At 37.9% G+C, this 25,712-nt stretch overlaps 1 protein-coding gene across 2 annotated transcripts in view; it reads right to left on the reverse strand.

Annotated features, from left to right (window-relative positions):
* LOC127409824 (disheveled-associated activator of morphogenesis 1-like) overlaps nt 1–25,712 on the reverse strand; it is a 94,737-nt gene that overhangs the window by 6,404 nt on the left and 62,621 nt on the right. Inside the window, exons 6-24 of one of the 2 annotated variants that reach the window (XM_051644668.1) lie at nt 24,257–24,590; nt 24,041–24,151; nt 23,563–23,666; nt 23,402–23,468; nt 23,134–23,251; nt 22,503–22,641; nt 21,359–21,417; nt 20,994–21,181; nt 20,158–20,463; nt 19,157–19,264; nt 17,188–17,217; nt 14,367–14,464; nt 8,106–8,190; nt 5,902–6,008; nt 4,936–5,024; nt 3,850–4,018; nt 3,623–3,730; nt 589–649; nt 373–504 (exon numbers count right to left, since the gene is read on the reverse strand). In XM_051644668.1, coding sequence (XP_051500628.1) covers nt 373–504; nt 589–649; nt 3,623–3,730; nt 3,850–4,018; nt 4,936–5,024; nt 5,902–6,008; nt 8,106–8,190; nt 14,367–14,464; nt 17,188–17,217; nt 19,157–19,264; nt 20,158–20,463; nt 20,994–21,181; nt 21,359–21,417; nt 22,503–22,641; nt 23,134–23,251; nt 23,402–23,468; nt 23,563–23,666; nt 24,041–24,151; nt 24,257–24,590 — 2,413 coding nt within the window. The remainder of the gene's footprint in view (nt 1–372; nt 505–588; nt 650–3,622; nt 3,731–3,849; nt 4,019–4,935; nt 5,025–5,901; nt 6,009–8,105; nt 8,191–14,366; nt 14,465–17,187; nt 17,218–19,156; nt 19,265–20,157; nt 20,464–20,993; nt 21,182–21,358; nt 21,418–22,502; nt 22,642–23,133; nt 23,252–23,401; nt 23,469–23,562; nt 23,667–24,040; nt 24,152–24,256; nt 24,591–25,712) is intronic. The other variant, XM_051644669.1, reaches the window with a different exon arrangement.

The following is a 25,712-nucleotide window of genomic DNA, read 5'->3' on the forward strand; positions in this document are numbered from 1 at the left end:
AGTAAAATATAATATATTCACTGCATGCTACCTTTAAAAAACTATGACTTGTCAATCGAGCGTGTATACTGTCTTTCTCTCTCAGCACAAATGGTACACTCAAAAGCAATAAGAATTGTACTGTATGTCCTGTTCTACATCTATCTCCTGTGGGACCCCAGAGGGCCGGTGAAAGTGCCAGGGTCACTACATAGGAAGTGTTCAAAGTGAGAGGTTGAAGGTCAGCTCCTGCGTTCAGCAGGAGATAGAGGGTGACTGTAGCCTTTTTCTACAGCTGGCCTTTGAAGGAAGCTCAGTGAGCACAAGGATATGCACCTTAAAGACACACACACACACAAACAAATGCAATCCTGCATGCACACACATACTCACCAGTTCTTTGGCCTCATTGAGGGAGTCCTCTACATCAGAGAAGCTAAAACTGGCCACTGTAATGAACTGACTGACCACAGACACAAATTTATCTCCATACTCCTGAGGACGATTCCTCTGGTATTCTAACTCCTGCATGAGAGAGAGAGATTTCATAGAAGACAGCTTTTAATCATGTGAAAAAATTTTTGCAAAGAGAAATTGTGGAGCACTTACATTATCTACATTCTTCAAGCCACAACGAAGATTATTGATCTCCTTCTCCAATTCAGTCATGCTGGAAAGACAAAGGAAAGATCAGAATCATTTTGTGTAACCAGGAATGCTTCCTATATTCAATTAATGTTCCAAGAGGTCCAATCTCTAAATTTCCCTCCCACCAAAGGTCCTAAAAATCACAATTTGCAATGTTTCAGGATGCAATATTATCTTTCATCACTGTTTATTTTAAAGGGACAATTCGACCAAAAATTTAAATTCTGTCATCATTTACTCACTCTTATGTTGTTTACAGCCCTTTATTTCTTCAGTGGAACACAAAATGTACTGTTAGGCAGAATTTTTTTTCTCAGTCACCATTCACTTTCATTGCATCTTTTTTCCATACAATGAAAATGAACAGTGACTGAGGCTAACATTTGACTTAACATCTCCTTTTGTGTTCTATGGAAGAAAGAAAGTCATATGGGTTTGGAACAACATGAGAATTTTCATTTTTGAGTATACTATCCCTTTAATATACTATGTTTTATCTGCATTTCAGGAATATTTATCGTACATTTTCAAGTTGGCAGCAACAATAGCCTGCCTTGTAAAAATGAGAAATGGTAAAACCTAAATAGCCAAAATACTCTCTCCAAGACTGCGACTTTGACCAGCAGGCCTATAAAATAATCACATACAATGTGCAACATTAAAAAGTCTGTGTAAACACACCTTGTTATGTCGCTTCAGATGTCTTTTTTTGAGTCGACCTTGCAGTGAATAACAGCTGAATTGTTTAATGTTGAGAAATAAATGCTATTTTTATAATTATATTAATATATAAGAAATCATTTGCGATCTGGGTGGACCAAACTCTAAGTCTACATCTAAATATTTTCATGTGCCATACATGCTCTCCTTTTTTAAACTTATCTAAACAGGTCACAGTCTGATTAGAATCATATATATATATATATATATATATATATATATATTTTACAGCTGCTCATCTGAACTTTAACCCCTGTGTTAGTGCTGAAGTGGCTCCATTAGTGAAACTGCATAAAATGTGTGTGAATGGCTCCGTTTAGAGCTGTGCTATACTTAGCTGGAGAAATGACCTCAGTGTGAATGATAGTTGCCTGCTTTCAAACTGTGTCTCTTTATTCTGCCCTACACACAAATAGGGCATTGTAACGGACTGCGCCTTCAAAGTAGATGGAGGCACACTTATATGGTGATGGAAAACCTTAAACATTCTCTACGCACACACAAACGCACATTTATATCAACACTTTCAGTCACACATCTGCTCTTGCTGACTGACTACCTATACCCATTACAGCTTATGACCCTACGCATTATTTATTTTCTGAATAAATGAGACTGATGCAAAGACACTGAGTGTGACAGCCTGAGACAGACAGACAGACAGAGTCCTTTTTTCATTCATTTTACCACCTCAAAAGGAAATCAAGAATGAGATCATGGTCTTGTGAATTCACTCATGGAACAAGCACTATCACATTAGTCTCGTTGGCAAGACTAAAAAGAATTCTGCCATAAAAAAGGCTAATGTAGTTTTATAGCCATTGTACAGTAAAGTTGTGTCAGTCAGTTTAAGGCATGTGCCCAAAGTATTAAGGAATTACTTTAAAAAAAGAGTTCACAGAAAAGATAAAAATTCTGTTGTTATTTACTAAACCACAACTCATGTTGTTCCAAACCTGTGTGACTTTCTGTTTTCCGAGGAACAAAAAAGGAGATGTTAGGCAGAATGTTAAGGACTGACAGTCTCTGTCCCCATTCACTTTTATTGTAAGGCCAGTGTCAACATTCTTCAAAACTTCTCCTTTTGTGTCTCACATAAGAAAGAAAAGTCATACAGGTTTGAAACGGCATGAGGGTGAGTAAATTATGAACTATCCTTTTAAATTGAGAGGTTCCATGACTATTTTCCAAGCTTAAAGAAGTTTTGTTTTAAAAAAAAGCTTAAAATTTCACAAAATGAAAATTATCTCATAATTTACTCACCCTCATGTGTATGACTTTCTTTCCACTGCTGAACATGAACAAAGATTTTGAGAAGAATATTTCAGCTCTGTAGGTCCATACAATGCAACTGAATGGTGACCAGAACTCAGAAGGTCCAAAAACCTCAAAGTCAGCATAAAAGTAATCCATACAACTCCAGTGGTTAAATCCATGTCTTTAGAAGCGATATGATAGGTGTGGGTGAGATCAATATTTTTTTACTAAAAATTATTTTTACTATAAATTCTCCACTTTCACTTCCACATTCTGGTGTGGAAGTTACTTTCACATTCAGCCGCCAACTGGTTGTGGCTGGTCAAAGGTGGAGATTTATTGTAAAAAAGGACTTAAGTATTGATCTGTTTCTCAACCACACCTATCATATCACTTCTGAAAAGATGGATTAAACCACTGGAGTCGTATGGATCACTTTTATGCTGCCTTTATGTGCTTTTTGGACCTTCTGAGTTCTGGTCACCATTCAGTTGCATTGTATGGACCTACAGAGCTGAGATATTCTTCTAAAAATCTACGTTTGTGTTCTGCAGAAGAAAGTCATACACATCTGGGATGGCATTAGGGTGAGTAAATTATAGAATTTTCATTTTTGGGTGAACTATCCCTTTAAAAGTGTATCACTCAAGATTTGGACCATATTTATCTGCACACACTTCACAGCAACATGCGGAACTTGAGAGATCACCAACTGGATCTGTATATGTACTCTCTCTGCTATGGTGGCCATGCATCTGTTTCACTTATATATTTCAACACCTACAGCCAGGAGAGCCGAGGGTCCCATTTCCTCCTAGTATAATTTAGGGCTTTACTCTGCATATGTGAGTAACCAAGGCTTAATGACCCACAGGGTGGACTTGAGGCCAGTGGTGGGAGGGAGTACGACAACAAAAACTATTTCCAAAATCCATTTAGTGCAAGTAGACCCTAAAGGCCCGTAAATTTTATAGTTGACGAGAAAAGTGCAAGCTAGCCACTCCGCAGCTATACCTACTTGACTTTTGCAGCTTCCGGCACATTCTGCAGTTCTTCTTGGAAGAGCATGACTTTAGAGTATTTCTTTTCCAGAATGGTGATCAGATAGTGTAGGAGAGTAACATTCCTGCAATGGGACAAAAGCAATATTAACATCAAAAACCTGGACACATATCCACATATTCGACAAAGCTAAAAATCTGTTTTCTGTGTGTTCTTGGTTTACACTACAATATATCCTCTCACTTGTCAATGCTGGACTTTGTGTCTGCAATCTTGTTGAGTGAGGAGATTTTGAAACCGTATGCGTTGCCTCTCTGTCCTTTGTTCATGTAGTTGCCAAACGCCAGCACCACCTCAAGCAACTGCTTGAGATTCCTGCTCTGTAACACCTCTTTTGATGCCTTGGACAGTGCTGAAACATTTAATATTCAATTACTAGTACATTATTTAGAATTATCAGTACATATTGCATGTAGACACCATGGTTGTGCCCAATTCAAATTTGAATTGAGAGTGCATTTTAAATAGGAAACAGGAAGCAGAATGGTATTTTGAATTTGAATTTAGGGAAGCTGAATTAAAATGGAATGATATTCAAAAAGTGTAGTTTTAAGTAATAATTTTTTTTTAGTTTGAAATACCCATAAATGTCATCATACACAGAACAACACAACAATTTGCAGTAATTCCAGAAACGGTACTTTAAAAAAAAAAAAATGCTGCTTGTAAAAATTAGCATGTAATACAAATATATAAAATACTGTATGTATTAAATTATATTTAATAAAATGAACATAATTAGCAAATACAAATCACCGTATGTATGCATGTAGTTATCAGAAAACAATTAATCAAGTTAACTTAGGATAAATGAACATGAATATGAAGATATCAGAAAACAAAGTTTTTTGGTGCTGTATGGCAAAATTATTATTTTTTTATTTTTAAACTTGGACTAAAAAAAAAAAGACTATTTTAACAACTTTACAGCTCAAATAATCCATGAGTTTTAACAGAAGAATGAAAGTGCTTTTATAAAATTATAAGCTTCACATTTCTATCTTTAAACCATCCAAAAATTTGCCCCATTCACTTCCATTTATTATTTATTATTTTTTTTTACAAAAAGTAGGGACCAGTTAAAATTATTTTTTGTGGTAATCAACATTATGCCACAAATACTGTGCATTGAGCTTAATTTGTATCGAACCTGAAATATTCCTTTAAATTATGAATTTTGCCCAAATCTGATAGACACTCAATGCAGTGGTATAAGATCTTCTTAAAATGCAAGTATATATAAATACAACTGCACATGAACACACAGACCTTCAACTTTAGGTTTGATCTCTGCAATCCTCTCAGCAAACTTCTTCTTGAAGTACAATGACTGTAGTCTCTGCTGGTAATGGTTTATTCTGACAGGAGGACAAAGAAAAAGGAATAGGAAATGGAAAGATAAATAAAGAGAGAGAGAGAGAGAAAACATTTAATATAAAAGCAAGAGCAACTAATAAAACTGTCCACAATATCACCAACAATGGAATGTAAATGAGCTGTAGAATTGTATTGTCCCACATATGACACAATACAAATATGACCTGCATTTGATCTGTATACACTGTATACACAGCCTTGATGGCTTTACTGAATAAAGAACAAACAAAGCCTGAAAAAGTGAGTGAACTGAACCTAATACTGCTGTGTTGCATTCAGCACCCTTGTGCCAGGGAGCATCACCATGGATACCGCAGATACAGAGTGTCCAAACACTGCCTTGGGACTAAAATTGGACAACCCAGCCGATTGCTGGAAAAAAATTTCTCCCATCCTCTATACTCCGAACACACTAGCCACAGTAGAGAGGGGGAAAAACTCACTAGGGCCTCATATAACAGAGGAAGAAAAAGCAAGCAAGCCAAGGCACCTGTGCTTTGTTTGGCCGTGTTTCCTATGCCAGAAAGTGCAAGGCTGCTGCATAGCTACACTGAGATTAGTTACAGCAAATATTGATGCTGTATGGGATCCTCAGTCTGATCAGATCAATGTGTCACCCAGGATTCACAACCCTTTTCCTTCTTTCCTGTCGGATATAGCATTAAACCTGAAAGTGGTATGTGTAAGGCAGTGCGGTAAATGAAACAAACCAGCTAAGACCAGCAAACCAGCTTAGGCTGATTTAAGATGTTTTTTTTTTCTTTTGATCAAGGTAAACTGTCACAATTACAGTTTTGTCTAATTTTAGAACCCATTTTGATTTGTATGCATAAGTCAAAACTTGATTAGTCTTCCAACCTGCTCATTTCATAGAGGAAGCGGTCAGCCTTTGCCATGCGGTCCAGCTCATGTTTGTGCTCCTCTAGTAGGTCCACATCACTCTTCTCTGGGACAAACTTCTGCATCTGGAGTAGTACAAAAACACCATCACTGACACCGGTACTACTAATAGTCCTGAGAATAGTTCTCAATCCATCTAATGTGACATTACAGCCTAAAATAAATATTCTGTAATTTTCTTTACAGAAAAGGAGAAATGTTGTATAATGTATTGACCACAGTTTTTTAGCTGGGGAAACATTGCAAGTACACAACCACTTTAATTTGAATCTGTTTCTCACACAAAGCTATCATATGTATTCAGAAGACTTGGAATTTCATGCAAGTCGCAAGGACTACATTTATAATGCTATTTGTTTTCATTTGTGCACTCGACAGCCCAGATACAAATTCACTTTCATTATATGGAAGAGTTGTCAATACACTCTTTAACATTTCTCCATTTGTGTTCCACTGACGAAAGTAGCTGGGTTTCCATCCAAGCTGCGAATTGAATTTCTGTGAAAAATTCAGAATATAGCTAAAACGATTTAAGAATAAAGATGTGTTTCCATTCCATATGTTTAAGAGAACAAACTGTCACACTGCCACAGTGTCTCTTTTATTAAATATAAAATTACTTGTGGTTTAGAGCGTGCAGACAAAACTCTCTACAGTGACAACCTGTCAGACAGTCCTGGGAGGTAATAGTAGCCAACAGGGACTAAAAATGGTTCAAGGAACGAAAACAAAAACTGAAAATGAACGTAATTTTTAGCAGAATGTAATCAAAAACCGGAACAAAGTGATTTTCAATTGTTCCGGAGTGAAAAAGTTATTTTTAAATGCTGGAAACCGGTTAATTTTGTTCTGATAATTTTTTCATGAAACTAAAGGCCAAAGGGTTTATCACAGTATGTTTTTGGAACTACACCACTTCATGTTGCCCGAAATAATTAAACGTGCTTTGAACCTGAAGGAAACCACTGCATTACACATTTCTTTGCCTAATTGTCCATTGTGGATGTCGCATTCTGTGAATGAAGAACGTTTTAACAACTATGTATAACTACTACATACTGTATACATGCACGGCTAATTCAGATACAAGGAAAACTTTATTAAAAAGTAATTTTCTCAGTTGTTTCCAAGTCTTAACTGAATTATTGTTAGATACGATGCATTAATACAGATTTGGTGCAGCCGGGTTTTGACTCAAAGCAGATATTTAATAAAAATTTGACTTAACTGTTAATTAATTTTATGCTTGTTACGATTTCTATCCATCTCATCTATCCCATGTGTGATTAGAATTAAATGTTTCTTTTTAGTTGTTTTTGATCAACAGCTGACTATAGAGAACAGAAAGGGTATTAAGAGACATTATTCAGTGACAAATGTGTTGTGTGGATCTTGTCTTTGGACACACATTACACGGAACAACTTTTACTCTCAACATGCAGTGAAAGGATTTTGCTGCTGAATACTCCACCACTATACTACACAATCACTGGTAAGAGAAACCTAAAAATTTACCAGCCAGTTGCCAATTTACGTTTTAGACGCATAGCGTGATATTTGGTTGCTAATGTGAGTTATTTCCTCTCATTGTAATGGAGGGTTACGCACAGAGTAAACTATCGATCTTGGGACTTAAGAATCTATATCGAGATCGTTCAAACGAAGATTGTGATGCATCTGAATATCTATATTTTTACCCACCCCTACTGGTTAGTCCAGTAATGAGAAAATTATTCAGTCACATTACTTTTTAGATACATGTCTAGGAATATATTCAGTAAATGTTTATTCATCATAGTTTATGTGCTTGTCTTTACAAAAGATGCGCATTTTGGAAATGTTATTTGCATCTTGGTTTTTCCATTTAGCATTTTTTTATGTGAAAAAATGTTCATAAAAATGCATGGATTGAAACCCAGATAGTGAGTCATACAGGTTTTGTACAACATGATGGTGAGCAAATGATGACAGAAGTTTAATTTTTGAAACTAATCTTTTAAATCTTATGTGAATGACTGACTGATGGAAGCAGTGAGCATCTGTTATAGGCAGGTCATCTTTCAGGGTGTCAATGATCTTAATATTTATTAAATCAAACAGTAGCTCAGACTATTTTTCCTTCTCTCCTTCACATTCCATTCTGTTTATCCCTTGACACTCACCTGCTCCAGCATGTCCTTAGGCAGATCTTCCTGTTCATCCATTGTCAGAATGGCTCTCTTTATTTCCTCATTGGAAAGTTTTAAACTGAAACACAAGCACAGGATGTACACATTAGACAGACAGAGATAAATAAATCCATCTGAAAAATAAAATCGGAGTGGAACTGATAGAGCCAAATCAGCAAAGAACCAGAGAACTCTAATTAATCACCTTGAGGAATGGAAATCTTGTTTTGCTGAGATCCAAAACTAACATAAATTTTCCTTTGGTATACAGTAAAAATTAACTAGACTATATTATTTTGAAGGGGTATTAATCTGGATACCCTATGTCGAACCTACATGCTTGTTCTATTTACCAAGAATTTCCTGGCTATCACTATATATAATTCCTGGAATGAAGAAGTGATATTATCACATAACTCATAATTTAACACAGCGTTTCCTGCTTTAAATAATCTGTGATCACCACTAGTTATGTTTCAACAGTAATGTTACATCTGTGGTCAGCCTGTCCCATATTAGTTTTTGCCCTTTCCAGTGATATGTTGGAGCCATATATACAGAATATAAAGCAGTGGTTCTAACTGGTAGTCGAAACCCAGAAATTGGTCGCAGATCTGTTCTGATACCAGGGTTGCAGACAATAGGAAAACAATGCTAATCGCCAATAATCAAATGTACTTAAAGTAATATTCCGGGTTCAATACAAGTTAAACTCAATCGACAGCATTTGTGGCATAATATTGATTACCACAAAGATTCATTTTGACTTGCCTCTCTCTTTCTTTAAAAAAAGCAAAAATCTGGATTACTGTGAGGAACTTAAAAAAATGGAAGTGAATAGGGCCAATCCATAAACGTTAAAATACTCACTTTTTTTAAAGTATAGCCAAAGTAAGTACTAAAATCACTTACTAACCTTTTCTGTGTAAAGTTATAGCCAATTTTACAACTCTGTTGCCATGAGGATGTAATGTCATTTTCAACAAACCCTAAAACGACGGTAAAAATTACAAATTAAACAACTTAAAAACACGACTTCTACCAGAAGAATTAAAGTGCTTTTATAAAATTATAAGCTCCAAATTTCTGCCTTTAAACCCTCCAAAATTTGGCCCCGTTCACTTCCATTGTTAGTGTCTCACCGTAACCTTGATTTTTTTAAAGAAAAGGAGGGACGAGTCAAAATGTATTTTTGTGGTAATCAACATTATGCCATAAACGCTGTCGAATGAGCTGAACTTGTATTGAACCTGGAATATTCCTAAAAAGCAAATATCCATGTACTGTATATTCAGCAAAAAATAGGCTTATCAGTTTTTAAAAAATAAAAACTCTTCCCATATCATTTGTTGTTTACATCCAAGGTTATGCGTCCAATCAAACTCTACTTTATTGCGGCACAAATTTATCTGTCACTTGGAAAAAGCTAGCCAAATTAAGACGGGTGCACACTGTATGATTTTCACGGTCTTTTACGATTGTTGCTTATCAGACTGTATAATAAGATTCCTGTGAGATCTTGGGTAAAAGCCATGGCACACTGTGTGGCATTATATCTGACTGTACAATGCACATCATGGCCAAGACTTTGGTCCCAATTGTCCTGATTTACAGTTTTGACACTTACAAAACTTTATTGGAGACTAAGATCCATTGCAAAAGTAATTAATTGGCTGTCGGTGAACAACTGTTGATTTTGCCATACGACAAGATCCCAGGAATTTGTCTCAGACGCTTTTAGGCAGATGACAACATCGACAGGTTGCGTGAAATTAATCGCCACTTGATGTCTAATGTTAAATCTGGGTTGTGAAGCAAAACCAATCGAGACCCCTTGTATGTTGTTTACACAAGCTGAAATCTACGGAAGATAAAATTCTTCCTCCTCTAAATGAAGGTGTGTTCACTGTTGGCATTTCTTCTTAGAAGACAACCCTGACAGAGGCAGTCAAAATAGCCCAGAGGAAAATCCACTAGCACAGCCCAACCTCCTAGTTTACACATTTGATGATAGGGAGAAAAATGTGATCCAGGGATAGCTGGGTGCGGACTTTAGGCCAAAAAGAACAGGTGTCTGACAGGCCTGAGATCAGTGCTGGAAAGCTCCCTTCATTCTCCTGCCAGGATCCAGAGAGGCTGCAAACCGCAGCAAGGATGTGAAACACAGCCAAAGAACTTTCCATGTTAGAGTTTACATGTTTGCGGCAAACAGTGCTTCCAATTTCCAAGATTTCTGTTATTGAGTTACTTCTAACAAAGTTCACAGTCTTGCGGGAGTGAGTAAAATTGAACCAAGGAAGGAAAATAATTAAATAATGGCAGCCTCAGTTCATTTAGAAGCAAGCCAACGTCATTATTAGGTCATTAGTGTAACCTCAAGTCTCCCTCATTTATTGTTAAATCAGAAAATAATAAGGTGGAGACACCGTGGGGGGATATTTTGCAAAATATCAGAGGACTTTCCATTTCATGTGGTCACAGACACTTTACCAGCATTGTAAAATGCAGCAAATCAACCTTAATGATGGAGAATGTTGTTAATCATAGCTCTTTTAACTCATTCCTGTGCATCTGGCCTAGTGTTTCATTTCCTTATCTGATAGAGAACTGTCAACACTGCATTGAATAAAAGGATAGTTGACCTAAAAATGAAAATTCTGTCATCATTTAGCTTCCCTTATGTCATTCAAAGCCTGTATGATATTCTTTCTTATGCACAAAAGGAGATGTTTTAATGAATATCCATTTTTTTAATACAATGGCATTGGATAGTTCCTCAAAGTTTAAAAAAGAACTCAAAAGTATCACAAAAGTAGTCAATGTGATTTGTGCGTCATATTCTGTCTTCTAAACGCATAATATAGGTTTTTGGTGAAAAACAACTCGAAATGTAAGTCTTTTTTCAGCATAAAGGTTGACGTCAGTTGAGCATTCATGAGTGCGTGAGAGAAGCTTGTTTTACAACTTTATTTAGGGGAATTTGTGTGGATGGGTCCTTTAACAAAGTGTATCGGTGTGTGGGGTGCGATTCGCTGGCTGGGTAGGCGGTGCCAGGGCAGTCTACGTCAGCTCCACGTCAGGATGACGCAAGGGAAGGGGTAGCCATGGCCTCTGTGCAACATTTCAGCACAAAGTGTTGCGGAGGCACTCTTCAGAATAATCTCTCGAATGGGGATTCCGAAAGAAATCCTCACTGAACAGGGCACAACATTTATGTCACGTACACTACGCAAACTGTACAAATTATTGGGGATTAAATCGATTCGGACCAGCATTTACCACGCAAACAGATGGGTTGGTCGAACGATTTAATCAGACACTAAAGAATATGATTCGTAAGTTCGTACACGAAGACGCTGGAAATTGGAACAAGTGGCTCGAGCCCCACGGGGTTCCCCCCATTTGAATTATTATTATCAACCGCGCAGCGTGCTCGACTTCCTACAGGAAATACTCCATACACTGGGGCAATTAACACAGGAGAATTTGCTCCAGGCTCAAGAATGTCAAAGATGGTTTTTTAATAGGGGTACTAAGCTACGGGAATTTGCACTGGGAGATAAAGTCCTTGTATTACTCCCCACATCGAGCTCTAAATTACTCGCCAAGTAGCAAGGGCCCTTTGAGGTCACACAGCGAGTCGGGGAAATCGATTATGAGGTAAAACGAACGGATAAGAGGTGGAGCACGTCTGATTTACCACCTCAAATCTTCTAATTCCATGGAGGCGGCCCCCGTGACATTGGCGACGGTGGTTCTGGAGAGGGAGGAGCTCAGACCAGAGGTGAACTTAAAAGCCACCGATCGAGCCATCCCGGTCACTTATGGAGACCACCTCTCACCGTCACAAGTCACAGAGGTTGCAAGGAGAATTCTCTGACGTGTTCTCGCCTCTTCCCGGTCATTCGAATCTCATTGAGCACCATATCGAGATGGTCCCAGGGGTAGTGGTATGCAGTCGTCCCTCCCGATTACCCGAGCACAAAAAAGAAGAGGTTTGGGAAAAATTAAAGGCCATGCTAGATATGGGAGTAATAGAAGAATCCCACAGTGACTGGGCCAGCCCGGTGGTGCTGGTCCCAAAGAGTGATGGCTCGGTCCAGTTTTGTGTGGATTATAGAAAAGTCAATGCAGTGTCTAAATTTGATGCGTACCCGATGCCTTGGATTGATGAGCTTCTTGATCGTTTAGGCGTGGCTCACTTTTATTTGACACTGGATTTAATGAAGGGATATTGGCAGATCCCCTTTACTCCCATGGCCTGTGAAAAGATGGCATTTTCCACACCATTCGGATTACACCAATTCATGGCGCATCCATTCAGTTTGTTCGGGGCCCCGACTACGTTTCACACGCTGCTTACGCTTCTGCCTATCGAGATGACATTATCATTTTCAGTAATTACTGGCAGCAGCACCTGCAGCATCTGAGGGCTGTCCTGAGGTCGTTGAGACAGGCAGGACTCATGGCAATCCTAAAGAGGTGTGCAATTGGGCGGGTGGAATATGGTATCTGGGCTTCCACTTGGGTCATGGGCAGGTGCGTCCCCAAATTGATAAGACTGCAGCGATTGCAGCATGCCCGAGACCTAAGACCAAAAACGAGGTGAGACACTTCCTTGGGCTGGCTGGCTATTATCGTAGGTTTGTGCCTAATTATTTGACCATCATCAGCCTGCTGACTGTTCTCACTAAAAAGGGGGCATCAGATCTGGTTGGTCAAACCAATTCACTTGCTCTACCACTTGACCGTTTCACACAATTAGCCCCTCTTTCTATATCTATATATAAAGGCCACTGGAAATGTTAAGTGGCTTGTTTCATGTAGTTTGAAGTCAAGAGGAATTTGACTTGCTTTGCGAGTAACTCTGGTGTTTGCCCACCATGCCAAACCACAGTCAGTTAGTGAGCCATCATAAATCTGAGAGCATCTGGTTTGCAAGCTATGACTGTTACAGTTTGCTTTGTGGGATCCGTTTCTGACATAAAGGGCAGTCCTGAGGTGACAAACAGGGTTTCTAACCAAAAATAAGAATCTGATCTTCTACGAGTCTGATCTTCTATGAGGAAGCGAAGCAGTAAATTCAGCACTTCTTGCGAAACCACTGAAGTCCAATGAAGATGAATGAGAAACAAGTGAGTAAAAGCATGTCACAGTTTTTATATCACAATATTATCTTATCACAACCCAAATATCATATCGGTAGGTCTCTGCTGGTTCCCACCCACACTATCCATACAGAGGACATTTCTGATGAGTAAAAGAAACTGCAAGAACCCTGTAAACTAAAGTATTATGCCCTGCATAGAAGAATGTACTGTTTAATTTCACATCTGTAAAAAGCTATAAATGGAAAGAAATTTAAAACCTGAATAATATTCTACCCAGGAGTTCTAGAATGATGATCTATATTCATGTTTTTCTTTAGTATGTCACATAATTTCTGCTTAGTGAGCCTTGTTTGTTCCCATTATAATAGTGAATAAAATATTTCCTGGGGTCTAGGCATTGACAAAACATTGTTTGAAGAATCCAGGTAATGAGACATGTTGAATTCTTAAATTTGATGGATGCATTTCCACAGTTCATACGTGGCTATTTCAAGAGAAATGTTAATAGCTTTGTTATAACAGCTGCATTATAGCTAAATCAAAAGTACTCTTTTGGATGGGAAATGACCCCATTAATCCAAGAAAGAAAATCCACAATAAATCAATATATGGTCTTTTCCTTAATGGTGCCTATATTAAATGCAATATTTTATCATGGAATTGTCACTAAATCTCAGTAGTCATTTATTTAAATAAGAATTTTTGAATGATTTCTGACATTAATTACAAGAACACAAAAACAATGCCTCCAAAGGAAGTAGGAGCTAATAAATATCATGACTCATTAGAAAGTCAAGTATCGTTCTTGGCAATGAAACCAGGATGAGCCAAGAGTGAAAAATGATTAAAACTGATTTAAGACTGCCTTTATTAATGCTACATGGTTCCTGAACATTTCAGAGGCCCATACTGAATTGATTTATGAAGAATTCAAGGCAGCTACCGCATACAAAAAAAATAAACTAAGGGACTGGGTGTCTTTTAGTGACAGGAAATTACATGGTAACCAAGGTGGAAAAGACTGTATCATCCTAGGACATTGGAACCACACGTTTTCACCCACAGGATATGGCATTACATCAGTTAGGTCCACAGACACGCCAACTAGAGTTGAACTCATACACAGGGCAGACACATCACTCACCGTGAGAGAAGGATGTTGCAGTTCTGAGCCCGTCGGCCATCGATGACAGAGAGCTCTTTGACTTTTTTAGAGCTTAGTGCATCATCCTCAGTCTCTTTCTGTAATCACAAGGAGATACGTTTCAATCAACAAATTCGCAAGGTTAGATGACACTAATAACAGCAAAGAAGTATACAGAACAGACTTAAACTGCATTACCAGTGCAAAGTTTGGACACATTCACATGAGTGAATTTGTTTCACATGATCTTTAAAACCTTTTGATCTATTGTACATGCTTATGCTTACAAGCTTGAAATTAGTTTTGTAGACAATATAAATTGTGCCTATATGAATTTAACATCTAACATTTGAATACAAAAATGGATAAGTTGGAGCGGATAGTAAAAGAAAAGCAGCCAACAAGTGACCACCATTTATGGGAACATTTTCAATACTGTTTAAAAGCATCATGAAGTTGGTTGAGAGAACGAGTTACAGAGCTATAACTGTAGGCAAAGGGTGGCTACTTTGAAGAAACTACAATCTAAGATACTGTATTTAAGATCAGATTTGTTAAACATTTTCCATTATTCCTTTTGTGTTATTTCAGTTTTGATGAGCATTATTCTAAAATGTGAAAAATAGTAATATTTAAGAATGAGGAGGTGTGTCCACATTTTTGACAGGTAGTTTAACTAAAGTTGAGAAAAAACTACACTGAAAAAAATTATTTTGTGGCGAAGTAAATATAGCAGTTATTTTAAGCATGAACTTGAAAATATTAAGTAAATTCTACATTTGTTTTCAATTCAAACATGTAAAACGTATTGTAAATAAATATTATTTATGATTTGTTTGTTATCTTTATAATGCATCATCATTTACCAATATTAAAGTAGAAAATCTTGTCATATTTGTTGCTAATTTGAGTGAATTTTACTTAACCTTTCGGAGCTGGTGTTCCCAGAATGCAATGGGCATGAATAATTATTGAGCTTGCATGGTTTCTATGTTTGCAAGTTGATTAACACCGTTTTTACTGTTGATTTCATTGTTAGGTTTGGTAACTTCTTATTTTGTGAAGTGTGAGGTTCATTTGCTACTCAAAATTACCCGTTGATGATCTGTTGATTGTTAACATCATGGTGTTTTGTGCATCAAGTTTGAGGTCTGCGTGCACAGCTCTGTATCTCGTTTCTATCACCATTAAAGCAAGGTGATGTTGTCTAATAGACTAAACTGAACAGCCACAACATTAAAACCACTGTGAGGTGAAGTGAATGACATTTATAATCTCATTACCATGGCACCTGTTAAGGGGTGGGATATATTAGGCAGCAAGTGAACAGTCAGTTCTTGAATTTTATGTGTTGGAGGCAAGAAAAATGGGCAAGCGTAAGGATCGGAGCAACTTTGACAAGGGCCAAATTGTGATGGCTAGACGACTGGGTCAGAGCATCTCCAAAACGGCAGGTCTTGTGGGGTGTTCCCAGTATGCAGTGGTTAGTACCTACAAAAAGTGGTCCAAGGTAGGACAACCGGTGAACCGGCGACAGGGTCATGGGCGCCCAAGGCTCATTGGTGCACATGGGGAGCGAAGGCTAGCCTGTCTGGTCTGATTCCACAGAAGAGCTACTGTAGCACAAATTGCTGAAAAACGTAATGTTGGTCATGATAGAACACAGCTTGCTGCGTATGGGGCTGCGTAGCTGCAGACTAGTCAGAGTGCCCATGCTGACCCCTGTCCACTGCCTAAAGAGCCTACAATGGGCATGTGAGCATCAGAACTGGACCATGGAGCAATGGAAGAAGGTGGCCTGGTCTGATGAATCATGTTTTCTTTTAGATCAAGTGGATGGCCGGGTGTGTGTGCGTCGTTTACCTGGGGAAGAGATGGCAGCAGGATGCACCATGGGAAGAATGCAGGCAGGCGGAGGAAGTGTGATGCTCTGGGCAGTGCTGGGAAACCTTGAGTCCTTCATGTGGATGTTACATGTACCACCTAACTAAAGATTGTTGCAGATCACGTACAGCCCTTCATGGCAACGGTATTCCCTGATGGCAGTGGCCTCTTTCAGAAGGATAATGTGCCATGCCACACTGCAAACTGTTCAGGAATGGTTTGAGGAACATGACAAAGAGTTCAAGGTGTTGACTTGGCCTCCAAACTCCCCAGATCTCAATCCGATTGAGCATTTATGGGATGTGCTAGACCAACAAGTCTGATCCATGGAGGCCCCACCTCGCAACTTACAGGACTTAAAGGATCTGCTGATAACGTCTTGGTGCCAAATACCACAGTACACCTTCAGAGGTCTTGAGGAGTCCATGCCTTGATGGGTCAGAACTGTTTTGGTGGCACGAGGGGGACCTACATGATATTAGGCAGGTGGTTTTAATGTTGTGGCTGATCGGTGTACATAACATGCATTAAGCTTCCCTGTGGAGGCTTGTGTGTGTCATGTGGTACAGTACATGACAATGCTTGTACACTTTTAAATGCAAGGCTTAATTCAGTGCTACACTGCTTAAGAACAATTTACAAACAAAGAGTGAGTAAAGTAAACTTTACTTAAGAATTTCTAATTAAAGCCACCGAGAATTGTGTGTAGTCTTTACTTGAAAATATGGTCTGTAAATTTACTTTTTTTGCATGAAAATTGTTTCCTAGGTTTTTTTTGTTTTGTTTTTTAAGTAAACCCCACTCCAAATTTATTCCATTGTGTTTCCACGTTTACACTGGCTAGATACAAAATGATTGACACAGAGAGAGAGAGAGAGAGATGAGCAGAGGGACAGAGATGAACCAAACACTTTTAGATATCTACAACCAAACTTACCTGCTTGCTGTTATTGACCATAAAGAAGTCCTACAATGCAGGCAAGAAGCAAGGAAGATGCAGCACATGTTAAAGAGACAGTATAGTTAGGTGAATTCAGCCAAAACAAACTCAAACAGGCATGTGCACATGATGACATTACTGGGATGGTGAATGGTGAGCATAAGGGTGCATGAAAGCAGAGATTTATGTGGGAATATGGATCTGCCAGTGTGTGTGCATTGTAAGATGCATGCTAGTTGATCATGAATGGCCTGTTAACTTCAAAACATACAGTATTAGACTACATGTCACAAGCTACTAACATCTACCTCTCCAATTCCATTTTACCCAAACACTTTGGAGGATGTTTCAAATCAAGATGCTTCTTCATCGACGAGAGCAAGTTGTACTGAACTGTGCAATAGCAATTTATGTTCAAGCAAATATGTCAAGTATATCTCATGTTATCAAATTTGTCTTTTTCCTCAAGCAAATCAATAAATGTCCATAACGCTTTATTTAGTCCGGTGGTTTTCAACCTTTGCAGACCCTGGAACCTCCTACCCAGAGTCTCATCCAACACAGGGACTCCAAAAATACACTTTATAATAAATTCCAGGAATAAAATTCACATTTTACATTATATAATACTTAACAGATCATTAGTTAAAGGAATAGTTCACCCACAAATGAAAATTCTCTCATAATTTACTCATCCCATCCCAGATGTGTATGATTTTCTTTATTCTGCAGAACACAAACAAATATTTTTAGAAGAATATCTCAGCTCTGTAGGTCCTCACAATGCAAGTGAATGACTACCAAATTTTTGAAGCTCCAAAAAGCACATAAAGGCAGCATAAAAGTAATCCAAAAGATTCCAGTGGTTAAATCTATGTCTTCTAAAGTGATATAATAGATGTGGGTGAGAAACTGATCAATATTTAAGTCCTTTCTCATTATCCATTCTCCTCCCTGCCCAGTAGGTGGCGATATGCACGAAGAATGTGAATCACCAAAAACAAAAGAAGAAGAATGTTAAAGTGGATATTTATAGTAAAAAAGGACTTAAATATTGATCTGTTTCTCACCCACAACTATCATATCGCTTCAGAAGACATGTATTTAACCCCTGGAGTCTTATGGATTACTTTTATGGTGCCTTTATGTGCTTTTGGAGCTTTAAAATGTTTGTACCCATTCATTTGCACTGTATGGACCTACAGAACTGAGATATTCTTCTAAAAATCTTAATTTGGGTTCAACAGAAAAAAGAAAGTCTTAAACATCCTGGGTGCCATGAGGGTGAGTAAATGATGAGAGAATTTCCATTTTTGTATGAACTATCACTTTAATGTTCATTCAAATAATGATCATGTTATGAAATTTTTAAGCAAATTGCGGACCACTTAGTATTAAAACCCTGACTTTAACCTAAAATATTAATTTGAGAATATTAATATGTTTGGTATATAGTTAAAGAAATTGGAGAGGGCTGATTGGCTTAATGAATATGAACTGCAAAGTATTAAGCATGCTTATTAAGCAAGGCCTTCAAAAAGTTATTTTCAAACCAGATGCAGCACATAATGCATTGTTTTAAAGTATGATTATGAAGACAACCAATGAAGTGAGTTGTATCTCAAGCTGTATCCAAGATAGATTCATTTCTTTTTTTCTTTTCTTCCCTAATTTGACTGTAAAGCCATAAGAAATTCTGTGAAATCGCTTTATAATGAGACCAAATTTGTGGTTTACCAACTGTAATAAGGACGGTTTGCCAATGTCTGCTTTTCATAGAAAACTCTTCTGTGCCTGGTGATATCAACACATTTTACAGACTGCTAATCAAAATCCCATGCTTTGTGATTATGTGATGCAGGATTACCATAGACAAAAACACACAGTATGAATACCATGCATGAGAAGCAGTGAATTGTTTGTGAGATCATCCTAGAAGAAAATGAGTGAAAAAAGTTCCAGTGACCTGTTGCCTCTGATAGGCAGAGAAGGTCTTCTCAATGTCTGCCAAGTCTAGGATTTTAAAAACTCTGCAGTCGTCAACATCTGCCCATACTGTCCCTTCAAGCTTGCTCTGTGAAAAAGAATGGGATATTAAATTCAATTACCATTCAGTCCAAAGTCATTCTGTTACAAAACAAATCAGAGCTGATCACAAGTTCCCAGCCATAATGATATTGTGACACAAACCTAATGAATAAATATGCACATGCTGCATCTATTGACTAGAACTCTGAATGTAACACATTTCTGCATTTAGCAAAGATTCTTGCCATCATAATAACATAAGCACATTTGCAGGTAATTGTTTATTGTCTCCTGACAAAATCATGGTTAATTGCATTCTGGTTAGTACACAATGTAAAAAGAATATACTGTATATTCTTTTTACAATGTGTACTAAACAGCATTTTTATTTATTTTTTTTTACATTTTTGCAAATCAGACTAGTCCTCTGACCACACTGCATGACAGTTAAGTAATATGCTTAAAATGACCAAGATAGCTGTTGTACAGAATATCAGCACAATATTAATAATGCTATTATACAACAATTCTGTAAACAAGAAGTTAATATCAAGTAACTTCCATTTTCAACAGATTATGGACATTTATATTGCTCTGCAAATTAAAACATTTACAATTTAAGCCAAAACAGGATCAACCACTGCATGTCATCAAACAACATGCAATGAACACAGACAAGTGGAGTGATACAAACAGCAAAATGTCCAAGTGCTGTTATGCAAAATATCAGCACTCTTGGCATGCCACTTGTTCAATCAAATTATGGGACCGTGCTGGCAACCTTCAGTGACGGTGAAAACTGTCCTAGATTTCACTATTGCTCAAAACCAATTTGTGCTGGTGGACTTCCAAAAGTGTTTCTTGATTAAAAGCAGAGCTTAAGAAACAGATGAGCACCTGGATGAGCCAGCTTGCAGCTGTAATCCATGCAAGTCTCACCTCAGAAAGCTTGGCCCAGTTGAAGGACTTTAGTGGATTGGATGGCTGAGGAATGTTTTTCTTCTTCAGGGATGGTCCCACAGGGGCTCCTGGTGGAGGTGGAGCCCCACCAAAAGGAGGGCATCCAGGGGGTGGTGGGGGGCCGCCAGGGGGTGGTGGTGGAGGTGGTGGCGGCATCATAGCACTGCCTTGTGGAGGAGGTGGAGGAGGCATCATGCCACCTGGTGGAGGTGGTGGAGGAGGTAGGAGAGGTCCACCTAGAGGCCCAGGGATGGGAGGACCTCCAGGAACACTGGCTACTTGTCTCTAGAAATACAAATGGGACGAACAAAGTGGTGAGACAGTAGTGGTTTACAGTTCACCATAGAGGTGTGGCTGAATAAAATCTATAATAATACTGCATGAAGTTAGTGGCCAGAAGTATGTGGACGTCCAAACATCACACCTGGTTGTTAAACATTTACTTTTTAAAACCATATGCATTTATGCAGTAGGGAGTTGGTCCTTCTTTAGCGACTACAACAGCTTCCACTCTTCTGTGAAGTTTTTCCACTAGTTGTGATATGGATTTGGGGATTTGCTGCCATTTAAACACAAGAGCATCAGTGAGGGGCCTGTCTCAAATTTTATTGGTAACATCCATTGACAGTGCCATGTTGATAGTCACTGAGCTCTTGTGTACTTCCTATCCTACTGAAAATGTTTGTCTAAGGAGTGTGTATGACTGTATGCTGGATTTGAATGCTTTGGATGCTGAAATAGCCAAACCCGTTAATTAGAGCAAGGCGTCCACATATTTTTGGCGATGTAATGGATTTGAGACATCATCAGTATACCGTGCTGAGGTCATGTAGTCTAACAGTCAGTTCTGCCACTTGCTGCTTGACCAGTTTATGTTCCCCCATTTCTCTTTCTAACTTCTCTTTCATTTTGTTGAGCGTCTGCATCATCTCCTCCTTCTCCTGTGTTTTAGCATCACACTCTCGCTCCTTCTTCTCCATCTTTTGCTGAAGTTCATGGTGGTCTACAGGACACAGGGGTCAAAGGTCAAAATGTTAGATGTGTTATTTTCTCTACAATCAAGATTCAAGAACCATTCCAACCAACTGAAACTCACTCTTTCAATATTTAATTGGATCTTTACATAGTTATATAGCATTAAATCTGGACTCCAAAAAATGTAAACGTGTACATTGCTGACCTTTTCGCATTTTTTCTGCCTGTTCCTTCCACTGTTTTACCTCATTTTCATTGACAAGCCTGAAAAGGGAGGGTAAAATTGTAGGTAAAGTGATTTAAGACAAAAATGGAGTAATCCAGTACAGATAATCTTGGCTGACATGGTAGACTTAATCAGTGGTATTTAAAAAAGAAGAAAAAAAGAATTCTGCTTACTTTATACTACAGTCAGGGTTGGGGAGTAATGGAATACATGTAATGGGATTACGTATTTAAAATACAAAATATTAGTAACTGTATCCCACTACAGTTACAATTTAAATCATTGGTAATTAGAATACAGTTACATTCAAACAGTATTTTGATTATTGAAGAGATTACTTTGCATTTTATTGTCATTTGTTTCATTTAATATTTAGTCCTTTCAGATGGAAAACATTTATACATATAAATGATGTGATCCAAAGTGCATTTGAACAGCGGTGAAACACTTTCTTATGATGTGTTACATTCATACGAGCAGAGAGAGAAGTAAGTTTGAAGTAAGTTTGGAGCAGAAGAAATAGAAATAATCCTTGTGTAAATTGTCAGCTTTATGCTAATCTAAAATGCTATTTCTAGCCATTTTACATGCACATTACCAGGCATGATCATATTTTTATTTTTCTCAACAAAATTCACGTTGGATCATAATTTGTTTTTTGTTCTAGTAAGACCTTTGATATTAGAGCAAAAAAATCATATTCTTGATCATTTTGTATTGTTTTCCTGTAAAAATATCTAAAAATCCTTAAAACAAGATCAATTTGATTTATCTTGTTTTAGAAACAACACTGCATAATATATTTAGGTTTTTCAGAGAATGTATTTTTAACGTGTATTTTGTCTTACTGTACTGGCAGAGTTTTTATAGTCAAAACAAGTGAAAAAATCTACCAGTGCTGAAGAATTAATCCAAAGTATTTAGAATATGTTACTGACCTTGAGTAATCTAACAGAATATGTTACAAATTACATTTTACAGCATGTATTCTGTAATCTGTAGTGGAATACATTTCAAAAGTAACCCTCCCAACGCTGACTACAGCAACACATGAATGCCAAAGAAAACAAATCTTACCAAAACAATTTTGAGCAAGTTATCAAAAACAAGGGAGCAAACTCACATTCGAACCACATTCTTTACATTGAAGTTTTCTAATGGGGTGATATCATGGTCATGACCTTTGTCATTTTGTAGGACCATCTGTTGGACGATGCGGTCCAGAAGCAGCCAGTACTGCACTGTGTTCCCGCTTCTCTTATCTACAAAATAAAGGATAGGTTCAACCATTTCTGTATGCATAATACCTAATATAATCTGAAAAAAATTTATAACATTATTTAAATATACTTATAACAGTCAGCAAAACTTGTGGTTTCAATTATGGACTAGGCAACGTGAGGCAAGTTTATTTATATAGCACACTTCAAACACAATGGTAATTCAGAGTGCTATTAGGCATGATAAAGAGAAAGAAAAATAAAGACAAGTATAATTCAATTTTAAAATCATTTAAGAACATAAAAATGAATAAAAATAAAATAAAATAAAAAAAGCTTAGTTTAAAAATGGATTTAAAATGTATACTTAAAAAGACAAACTGAAATAATGCAGTGAAAACGCAGGAGGAGAGAAAGGATATGAAATTTAAAGGAGAAAAATACAACAGATGAAAGACAGAAGGTGCCAAATGGTTTCATGTGTCACTATGAAAAGGTGATACTTTGAGGGGTATGCGAGATTACAGCACTTACGAGGCATGAGCAGGCAATGGTGTAGAATAGACATAAAGTGCGGGTATGCATCAGTGTGGGCCAGCTTCTTTCGTACGAGTTCAAAAACCTGTGTTGCACTCTTCGTGTCTATATGAATCTGAAAAAATTTATGCAAAAATATAATACATTTACATCCATTCAATAAACAAATTAAATTCATACAATAATCTTAAATACAAGGAAATGTCATAAAACAAATACAATATATGTGCAAAAAACTGTAGTTTAGACTAGAGTGCCTACTTACAGACTCAAAGCGTCTCGACAAAGTAAGCTCATCATCGTTTCTTAGCATCTCAAAGTAATCCAAATGCCTGAGGAAACAAATAAGACATACAGCAAAATCATAAAATCAAAATATCTTAATGAGAGTTTAAAGTTTCTCAAAATAACCACTGTGAAACATACCTGTCTAAAGTACAGTTTTCATGTGACCTGAGTTTGTCAATGATGGGCTGAATCCCCAACATGAGGAACTCGTATCGCAGATGAACCCGGAACTCAAGGCTGGCCTACAGGTTAATTAAAGAAAGACTTGATGAACAATGAACTGTAGAGACTGTTTTTGCAATTAAAAACAAAGAAGGGTCTAAACCCTTTTCTAGACCTGCCTAGAATAGAATATCGTGAAACATCTCAAATAACGTATAAAAACAAAGGGATTTTCTACAGGGAAATTGTTTCCTCTAACTTTAAAAATAGGGCATTTTTGTTTGTTTGTTTCAGTGGCAATTTTGCCCCAAGCCCGATTTCATTTATGACCTTGCAGAACACCTAACTAAGGGAAAATTTGGAGAGTAAATTATGACAGTTTAAAACAAATGTCAGGTTGAGGGGGAAAAAATAAATGTGGTAACGGTCAAAAAAGTGAGTCAAAAGGTCTTACTTCGCCAGCTCCTTGACTTAACACAGCATTAATGAAAGACATAATGGCCGTCTTCAGGCTGACCTCATCCCTGTACCGCCCAGTACTCTTGTCCAGATCATTCAGCAATTTCTGTGATCAATAAAATTATTATGGTCATGATCATGGCATAAACATTTATCTTGCTACAAAGTTGCTTAACGTCGTGTCTTGCTTGGATTGAATGAATTAGCCCACCTGAAATCGTGTTCGTTCACAGGAGAACTTCTGGTAGTGCAACATGGCCTCCAAAATCTTCTTGTGTCCTCCAGGCACTAAACACACAGCACCCATGATCTCCAGTACCGCCACTTTGGTCTTGATGTTCTCAGTGGCCAGACTCTGGGCGATGATGTTGATACTTTCAGAATGCGAGAGCACATGGGCACGACCCTGCGAGTTGTTCATCAGGGCTTTGATGCAGCCGATGAGGGACGTGTGGATCTGAGACTCTGTGGTCTCATAGTCCATACTCTTCAAGAAATTCAGGATGCATGTCAGGCCATCCATGTCAATGAACCGTGTTACAAACCTATGGGAGTGAATTAAGCTTTCCATTAAAGATCAGTGTAGTTCACGTTAAATGTCACGAGGTAGGTTGCAATAGATAGAAGCTCTCATTTATTAAGATTTTCTTTCTAGTCTTCTGAAAATATATTTTAAAATATACATAATAGAGGGGAAGGTTTACAGTGAAAAAGGACTTAAATATTGGTCCGTTTCTCACACAACGCTATCATACGTCTTCAGAAAACTTAGTACACAAGTCGGGAAAGAGAGGCCAGTATAGGGGGCAACAGGATTGGGACTCCAAAGTTAGCACCAAGGCTCAATGACCACATTTACATGCACTTAAGAAAACAGTTTATTGGGGGCCTGGAGGAGGAGGTAAAGCGAGTAAAGACGCTGACTACCACCCCTGGAGATCACGAGTTCGAATCCCAGGGCGTGCTGAGTGACTCCAGCCAAGTCTCCTAAGCAACCAAATTGTCCCGGTTGCTAGGGAGGGTAGAGTCACATGGGGTAATCTCCTCGTGGTCGCTATAATGTGGTTCACGCGTGGCGAGTTGTGCGTGGATGCCGCGGTGGATGGTGTGAAGTCACCACATGCACTATGTCTCCGTGGTAATGCGCTCAACAAGCCATGTGATGAGCGGATTGACAGACTCAGACGCGGAGACAACTGAGATACGTCCTCCGCTACCCGAATTGAGGTGAGTCACTACGCCACCACGAGGACTTAGAGCGCATTGGGTATTCCAAATTGGAGAGAAAAAAAAAAACTAACAAAAAAAAAAACGGTTTATTTCAGGGTTTGTGCAGTTCTGAAATATCATGTAAACAAGAACGCCAAGAACGCTTTAACAATTACAGGTTTCTCTCGGAGAACACGGCTTAATGTTGCCATGTAAACACATAAGCGACTTGTAACATGTTTTTAAGGAGTGTGCATGTGCTTGAACAGAACGAATAACAAAGTCATAGGATTGAGCCCAACAACAAATCAACACAGCAGAAAGAATTCAACATTTCTAGGAATACAGTGGGAAAAACACATACACTATAAACTATATCACCAATGTAAAATATTGACTGTCCCTCACATTCACGTATATGTGCTTGTACACTGGGGGAATCCCAGAGTTTTACATAA

This window comes from Myxocyprinus asiaticus, chromosome 19, assembly GCF_019703515.2.
Source record: "Myxocyprinus asiaticus isolate MX2 ecotype Aquarium Trade chromosome 19, UBuf_Myxa_2, whole genome shotgun sequence".
Classification (NCBI taxonomy): domain Eukaryota; kingdom Metazoa; phylum Chordata; class Actinopteri; order Cypriniformes; family Catostomidae; genus Myxocyprinus; species Myxocyprinus asiaticus.